The 8,693-nt window shown below is 42.3% G+C and overlaps 1 protein-coding gene across 1 annotated transcript; it reads left to right on the forward strand.

Annotated features, from left to right (window-relative positions):
• Positions 1-4,167: 4,167 nt before the first annotated feature.
• On the forward strand, positions 4,168-5,496 carry LOC137915099 (E3 ubiquitin-protein ligase RNF26-like). Its single transcript, XM_068758585.1, has one exon. The coding sequence runs from the start codon at positions 4,168-4,170 to the stop codon at positions 5,494-5,496; it is 1,329 nt and encodes a 442-aa protein (XP_068614686.1).
• The last annotated feature ends 3,197 nt before the right edge of the window (positions 5,497-8,693 follow it).

Below are 8,693 nucleotides of genomic sequence, written 5' to 3' on the forward strand. Positions count from 1 at the left end.
GACAGTTTACCAGCTGTCGGTTTTGTATGACGCCCCCCCCACACACACACACACATTGTCGTGGCTGTGAAAGACAAAGTTGTGAATAACTGCTCAACACAGATTGATTAATGCATTTCATGTGTTTTGTTTAATTCTGGTTTGGGCTATTTGGCGAAGGATTTTATCATGTTCACAAAAAAAAAGAGTTATTAGTCTCAGCCATAAACTGCTGTTGATGTGGTTTTCTATTTGTTTTCGTTTTGTGGCTTCCAAATAAAGAGGTCATGAGAGCTTCCGGGAGCGGTTTTCTTTTTCTTCAACTCTAGTTGTGTGTGCGCTAAATTGGGTGAGGTGATAGGACAATTCCATCCATAGTTTTAGTGTAGATCTTTATTTTTTGGATTGTGCTGTGACTTTCAAATATTAGAAGCAGGTAAAGAACAGAAAGAAGACAGAAAGAACATTTTCTGGTTCTGTTTCAATCAATCTGTTGGCCAGAGGTGAGTGGTGCTCTCTGCTATGAGACGGGATCAGTGGCTGCAGATACTGAACATGTTGCTTTGTTTTGATGGAAACGTTAGGCCATTACTGATAAAACATTTGCAACCCTCTCCCTCTGCTGGGACATTTGGGCTTCTGTTGAAGGGAAATCCGTGCAACCTTCTCTCTGGATTGCTTTACCACGTCTGCCACACAACTGCGATTGTCGGCCCCGTCACTATCAGATGTTTCATGTTGATCAGAGACGTCCCTGCAAAATATTTGCAAAATATATTTCTTACAATATACATTATATTAAACTCAACAAAACAATGGAAGGTCCATTTGACTAGGACACGGTACAGTGTATGTGGACATGAAATTTAACATAAAATCTGAGGTGACAATTTTTCTCGTCGGAATTTCAACAATGTCCAAATGTTGCCCTTTATTTAATAGGGAGTATCGGAAATCCAAAACAGGAAATGCACAATGTCCTCCCCGCAGTTTTAAAAGAGACCTCAAAGCCCTGAAGCATGTTAGAGCGCATGCTTCTCAGCCTGCAGGAAGCCTCCAGCTATCCACAAAAACCGCACAATTAGCACACAATAACATCTACAACAGGGGTGCGCAATACGTCGATCGCGATCGACCGGTCATTCATGATCCCATCATACAGTAAAAAATAAAATAATGTAAAATGTAAATGAAAAAAATGACTCATTTTCTCTGTTAACTCCAAATGAAAATGCATCCTGTTGTCCCAGAGTCATTTGAAGGATGCCGTTCCAGCTGCAGCGAGCTGTTGGCTAACATTCCTACCTGCCATAGAAGCACTTTGCAGTTCTCAATAACGAGGCCCGTCCACAGGGGCCGGCTGGCTGACTTTACACACATACAGCCTGAATCATGCCCTGGAATGTTTGACTACGTAAAGCATGATGTTTGACTTCACTGCCTGTGATTTTACATTTACAGCACAAGTTAGAATGAAACAGTAACATCCAATCTGATATGGTGTTTTCCTTGCTTTGGACATGCTGATAGGCTGATCCGTTTGAAGTGTGAACAGAGCCTGCCGGGCTGTTTCCCTCTGCTTCCAGGCTTTAGGCTGAACAATGCAGCTTTTGTCTCTACCTCTATACACTTGTCCTGTATGCAGCCTGGTATTCCCTCGCTCATCTCATTATGAACAAGAAAATCCATTTAAATATTTTTCCACAATGGCAAACAATTTGTTTAAGTAACATTTATGCAAATTAGAACCAATAAATGTGACATCTTTAATTTACTTGACTGAGAAATCAACTTTTTTTTTTTTACTGCACTCTGGACTGGCTCATTCTACCAAATAAATAATTTTACTTAGTACGTCAATCCCTCCTGTTGTTTGTACTTCTGTCCCTTTAGTTTTGTGAAATTGTAAAACCATGAAACATTTTGACATTTGAGTATTATTGTGGTAGTAAAAAATATGACTGACCCTTCCTCCATTGGTTCAATCCTTTATCCTCAGATACTCTTCTCAAGAAAGTTTTCACCCTCTATATTCTAGCTTTAAACCTTTCCACCCCTGGTGCCCGTGTCCTTACCATGGACCCCCATGTGCAACCATTCCTTGTGTGACATGATGGATATACACAACTTCTGTTTATCTTACCAGGGCTCTCAGTGCTCTGCTGATGGGTTAAGGAAAAGCTGGAGGAAGGAAGGAAAGGCGAAGAAGTCATTCTTTCCAAGCTTTCAGGACCAGACTGAGAACAAGTTGTTTTGGGGGGTTGTCTACCCAACATGAGAGACATCTATTGTCAGAGGAGTTCCAGAGGATGGGGGGGCTTTTTGGGCATCTACTTGTATGGAGAGGGGACATGGGAGTGGGAGTAAAATTTGAATTTCTGCTAAACTACGTCACACCAGCAGGGAATGTGACAAAGAGACACTTTGATAGCTACATGGGACCAGAGATTGAGCGTAGCTTCTCCATGGTGATTATATGTATTAGGGGGCATTAATCATTGCTAATCTATTCACGGACATGTTTTGTCATTTCAAGAACCACTTTAGAGAGAATAAAGTTTTTTGTTCTGTCTAAAATTTGAATCTAAAAAAAACTTATTTTCCTAAAGCTGGTTGAACACAAATGCAAAGATAGAAAAAAAAAAACATTCAGATATAGAGCTCTGGTTCCAAAACCAGAACAGTCAGTAAGAGCAGTCAGAAAGAACAGGCAGAAAGAACAGGGCTCAATCTGAAAAAAAACCCAAACAAACTGGCAAATAGGATCAAATACAGAAAACATGAATTACTGTACAGTACAAGGTAAATGGCTTGGTTGAATATATTTAACAATGTGACAATGAAAGGTGAAACCAAACCAAATTTAAAAAGAACTTAAAAAGAAACGAGTGGTTCATTAAAAATGATTTCCTAACGTTCCTGCTTTGGGTCCCTCTGCCAACTGGAGTGAATGTGTCACGGATGAAAGAGAAATAAAGTAGTCGTTTTATGCTTAACCTTGTTGTATGAGTAAATGCAAAAACAAGAATGTTTTATCAAGTGACCAGAGGTTCAGAACAGGATTTCCCATGATTGAAATGACAGTTTCCCTTTGCAAGGAACAGATGAGATGGGGAGGATGAGGTACAAGGCAAGGAAGGAAATTTGGTAGATATTGTTCAGGACTGCAGTTGGTGTGTTTCATTGTTACTGAAGTGGCTGAGGTAATGGGAGAGCATGGCTCAATGTGTGAGACGGTGTTAATGTAAAAGGCATGGAAAACCCAAATGACTCATGAAAGGTCATGAATAATCAGGAATGGTGAAAATTGTCTTCAGTTGTTTTTGTCTCCATCCCTCTCAAACACACACACACACACACACAAACACATGCACACACACATTGTTTAAGATCTAGTTTTGTTTTGTTTTTAGCACATATATATATCTTGTGTATCCAAAAAAGTAACTGAATGATATAATATAAAATGACACAAACCTAATGGTTGTCTGTCTGTCTGTGTGTGGCCATGAATTGGCGGCTTGTCCAGAAAGCGGTTAAAAAGATAAATGAAATGGAGGAGATGTAATGTTTCACACTGAAATGAAGTTTCATTTATTAATGTAATACTTGGGTAAAATAGAACACAGAGGTGAGGTGTTTATCATGGCTACAGCCCTACAAAAAACGTGTTCATTTTTTTCTGTCTGTGACGTTGCGTAACATCCCCGGAAGTACAGTGGGAAGCTGAATGACCATGACCAAAACAAATATGGCGGCCAGCTAAGCGACGGTAAAATTATCAATCGTATTGCTGTGTTTGTCGGTTTTAAATACTACATATTTTTAGAAAATTTGATTTTAACTCATGGGGATGTTTGTGTGGCACTTTCTGAACGGAAAGGCAAAAAAAAAAAAAAAACGAAAAACTAACGGAAGTGCCTTCCTCGTTTGAACCTAAACATCCGTCTCTCCGTAGCGCGTGCTTGTTAGCTCCGTCAACCGAGCAGATAACAGGGACGAATTTAAAGTAATTCTTTAATTAAATGTAACGAACAATGGCGTTAATTCCCGTTGTTTGTGGCACGGGACAAGCTAACGTTTGCATGTCTCGCCATAAGCAAATAAAGAAGACGTGGACTTTGCGCAGGGGACGAGCTGGGAGCACCGAGAGGCGAAGCGAGGTCATCTAACGATATTTCTGCCACCATGGGTTTGCTTAACCTCGTAATATCCAGCGTAGGAAAATGTCTGGACGCAGTTTGCTTCATGCTGGATGTCAATTTTCTCATCGTCCACACGGTGGTTCGAACTATCCTGGCGGCTATGGCGTTCATAAGCAGCCTGCCCACCCTCTTCCTCAACTCGCTGATGGACCTCGTGGACCTGGTCGTGTTCGGCCTGACGTCTGTGGCAGAAACGACTTCTAACGTAGCCCACGGGACCGCCGCCGCGCTGTGGCGCTTGCTGCTGTTCCTGGAGGGGCTGCTGGAGAGCCTGAAGATGGTGGGCTACCTGTCCAGCCACGTCGTGCTTCGGTCGAAGGAGCAGCTGTGTCGATGCTTCCTGTCCACGCTGGAGGGCTGCAGCATTGCTGCCAGTTTAGTTGTCTACCTGACCAATACTGTGATCAATTTCGCACTCATTGCCGCCCAGAACATTTACGCGGAAGTGGCCGGCGTGTGCCAGCTGGTCTCCAGTCCGCTGCAGACGTTGCTGGAGCTCGTCTTCACCTCCTGCACCTTTCTGTGCAGCAGCCTGGCTGGGACGTCGTCCTTCCTGTGGTCACCCTGTGAACTGCTGCTGGACTTTGCCGTTTCACTGGTCCAGATGTTCATCAGCGTCTTCATACTGAACACCAATGGCCTTGTGCTCACTGTCGCTATCGCTCTGATCACCACCGCCTACCTGAATCCGGAGCAGACACGAGCGATCGCTGTGCGACTTGTGCACCACGTCAACTCCTTTCCTGCCCTGCGTAGACTTTATCTGGTTCTCCTTGACCTCGCGTCGACCTTGTGGGGTGCGCCGCAAGTCATGCGTGGTGTCGTGCAGAGTCTGCCCAGGATTCTCCATCAACTCCACCTGCTGGAGAGAGGACTTCTGCAGCAGCTGTCGCAACTCAGCAGCCAGCTAGCTGGGAGGACGCGGTTCCACAGAGTGCACGGCGACGGCGACCCCGGGCAGGAGCGGCGTGACCCCCCGGACGGAAGAGCAGGAGACGTCGCCCACCAGGAGTTGGCTCCCCTCTCAACGAGACAACTAAAGGAGTCGGCGCCTTCGACTTCTTCTTCTTCTTCGGGCAAAGTCGGTAAAGCTATGCCCGCTGAGGATCTGCTTCAGCTGCTGAAGGAGCAGGAGGACAGGAAGAAGTGCGTCATCTGCCAGGACAGCTCCAAGACGGTGGTGCTGCTGCCCTGCAGGCACCTCTGCTTGTGCAGAGGCTGCACCAACATCCTGTTGAGGCAGCCCGTCTACCAACAGAACTGCCCGCTGTGTCGCCACATGATCTTCAGCACGATGGATGTGTATCTATGAGGGACCATCGAGGGTGGATTCGTGCGTCCACACGGAACAGTCGACGTTAGGTTTTGCTACTCCTGCTATGGTGTTGTGTGCCTAATTGTTTTACGAGGCTGTGTCGAACAACAGGTCTGGTGATTTTGTACATTTTTCTTCCTGTCAATAATCGGCGCTTCATTCCATCTCTTAACGCTTTTCATACTTTATTTCCTGACACTGCACTCGTTGCTTTTGTCTAAAGATGCAAACATTCAAAAACATTTATTTTCTTTTTTTTGGGAGTTTTCAACGATTGTCAACCGAACGGGAGGAACATTTCCAACTGCATGACATTTATTTGTCCTCACAAACAACGCTAGTTTGTAATGTTAATTGTTCATTTTGTGTTTTTGTGGATTTATCGTCAGTAACAAAGAGAATGCCATCAGGCAAGCCTTAAATTTAATATTTAAAAAATAGGACATACACTTACACAGTTGTAAACTATTTGCTATCTGTGTGCACTATGAATGAAATTGACATAATTGTCATTTCGACTAGTCAAGTAATGACATGCTTTTATTGTTGAATCAAATTACAACATTAAAATGGCATTACTAAAAAAATTGCTTCATCCACGATTAGTTTTTGTGTTTTGTTCTACAGTTTTTAGCGACAGTGATTATAGCAGTGAAACGTGTGCTATATTTGGGCTGCACACTGTCTGCTTTGAGCATTTCATTCATTCATCTTCTGAACCTTTTTATCCGTTACCGGGTCGTGGGAGGAAGCCGGAGGACCCGGAGAGAACCCACGCAGACATGGGGAGAACGTGCAAACTCAGACAAGGCACCCAAGGCAGATTTGAACCTGTTCAGAAATGTTCTGCTTTCCTTTGGCCAAGCCGAAAGAAATTCAACTTGCACTGTACTTGAATGCAAGTGATTCTGTTGTGTGGTAAACAAGCATTCCAAGCAGCACCATGTTTGTTTTGTCATCAATGTTCTGTAAATGCTGACCTCTGTAAAGAGGATACATTTTTTTTTCTGTATTTAGGGGAAGCGATATATAACATGAATGAACCATATCTAATATTCCAGTCCGACCTGATGAAACGCAGCTTCGTCTGTTTATTTGCTCCATCGATGGGGGTTATTCCAGTCTTCCATTAGAAGCACATTACAGTCACCACCAACACACAATCCATAAAAGGTTCACTCTTTCCTTTATTATTGTAATAAAACACAGTTTGCGTTGGATAAAAGGACTATAAACTAATAATTCTTTACAATTTCATTAGCTTTTGTTTCAGCAAAGCTGAAGTGTTATTGATCGGCGTTAGAGTTTATGGGGCATTATGTCACCACCATTCATTTGGGGTTTTTCTTTTTTCTTTTCGATGTTTAATGGCTTGAAATCATTAGATTTTTTTTCCTATTGTAGCTTTGATACCAATGTCTGACCGAGCTGTCCTCACACCTGCCGTTTCAATGGCACAGAACATATGCTGTGATTCAAATGCGTGAATGTCTTTTTTTGGAAGGCGGGTATGTCTGCCGCATCTGTTTTTAATAAAATAAAAAAAACCTGAGCATCAGTCACATCATAGTGTCTGTTTTTAATAAAAAATAAATATTTGACATGTTCAGTTTTGCCATAGTTACCATATGAAATATGTGTTTGCCATGTAAACAGAAAGTGATCTCATCTTTCGACTTGTGAAAGCTAAAATATAAGCAGCAGAAAGTGAAAGTGTTTGGTTGATGCCTTGAAATTGCTTTCCATGAGCAGACCTGCAACATAACACCACACCTGTTAGGCATAAAAGATTCATTTGTAGATTGGATAAACTCAGTTTTATCTGTAAGATCAAAGAAGAAACTCAAATAGGATCATCGCTAATCTGAGGCCGTTATTGAATATGTTGTTACAGTAGACATTAATCCGAATGCACCTCCTGCTGTGATTGAGAATGCGTAAAATCTGTTCAGCAGAAAACTAGATACTGGGGGAAAGGATTTAGGCAGGTGTGAAGAAATGCTTAAAAGTAAGAAATCGTTCAAAAATATATTCAATATTATTTTCCAAATACAAAGTGAGCGAATTTCTCTCTCTCTATATATGTATACATATATACTGTATATCCATTTCTGAAACTACAATCAAATTACCACGAGATACGTAGACCACGGATGGTCAACTGAAGTGTGTTTATCTGTTGACTTCATCGTACGTCCCATGCATGCTGCTGGCTGTGCTGCCTTCAGGTGTTCCCACCAAAAGTCTCAGGACTTTTCACTAGTCATTCGGTGTCGTGGCAGGTCTTGGCACAGGCACGAATGTAGAGTGTAAGTAAGTGTGAAGTGCTTGTGCTGAAGGACTGTAAGGTTAGAAGAGTGGGACTTTAATAGTCACACGGGGATTAGTTCCACCACGAAATGGCAATCCACCAGTGTTTCAGAGCTTCATTCCGCTTCTCAGTTTTCCCTCTGAAAAGTTTTCCAGATGCAAAGTAGGCTATCAAAGAATATACTTCAAGTAATGTGTATGAATTGAAATATAGAATTAAGGTTTGATGGGTTGTTTTTTTTTCACTTGTCCCTTAACATGAAATGACCAGATCAGAAAACAAATCCGCTATCTGTTTATCTTCTCCTGACCGCCAAGCCCCAATCTCAGCAGTTTTTATGCGTTCATGTCGGTAATAAATGAGGAGGAGAAAAGGATGTTTAATGTCAAGGGAAGAGTGACGGTAATGTAGTGATTTCTGCTCTGGGGATGTGACCTTTTCCCTCTGACCCCACTGGGCGTGCACAAGCAGCAGTGTGGGAAAATGCCTGTGCCGATCTGGGGCGGTCCCTGTCCTCATTGTGGGCGCTCACAAGAGAATTTCCCTGTATAAGATGACGAAGTAACTTTCCCCCAAAAAATTATTTTAGGTTCAACGTATTTAAATCTAAATGCCTTTGTGTTTTAAATCTTACATTTTGTTTCCCCTCTGGGGAAGGGGAGTAGGTAATTACAACTGAAAAGAGACTGGAAAAGGGAGGAAAGCATGCAGCAAAGCACCCAGGGTAGCCTCAAACACATTCCCATGTTGGGACTGAATGACAGGAATGCCATAGCTTTAATTATTTATTTTTTATTGAATATTATACTGTAAAAACAGGAAATTAATTTCTAATTACAACAATCAGTATTAGCATCACTTTATCCATCTACAGCAGTAAAAT

This window comes from Brachionichthys hirsutus, unplaced genomic scaffold (assembly GCF_040956055.1).
Source record: "Brachionichthys hirsutus isolate HB-005 unplaced genomic scaffold, CSIRO-AGI_Bhir_v1 contig_981, whole genome shotgun sequence".
Lineage (NCBI taxonomy): Eukaryota > Metazoa > Chordata > Actinopteri > Lophiiformes > Brachionichthyidae > Brachionichthys > Brachionichthys hirsutus.

Coding starts and splice junctions, on each gene's coding strand:
- LOC137915099 (XM_068758585.1), top strand. CDS start 4,168: ATGGGTTTGCTTAACCTCGTAATATCCAGCGTAGGAAAATGTCTGGAC.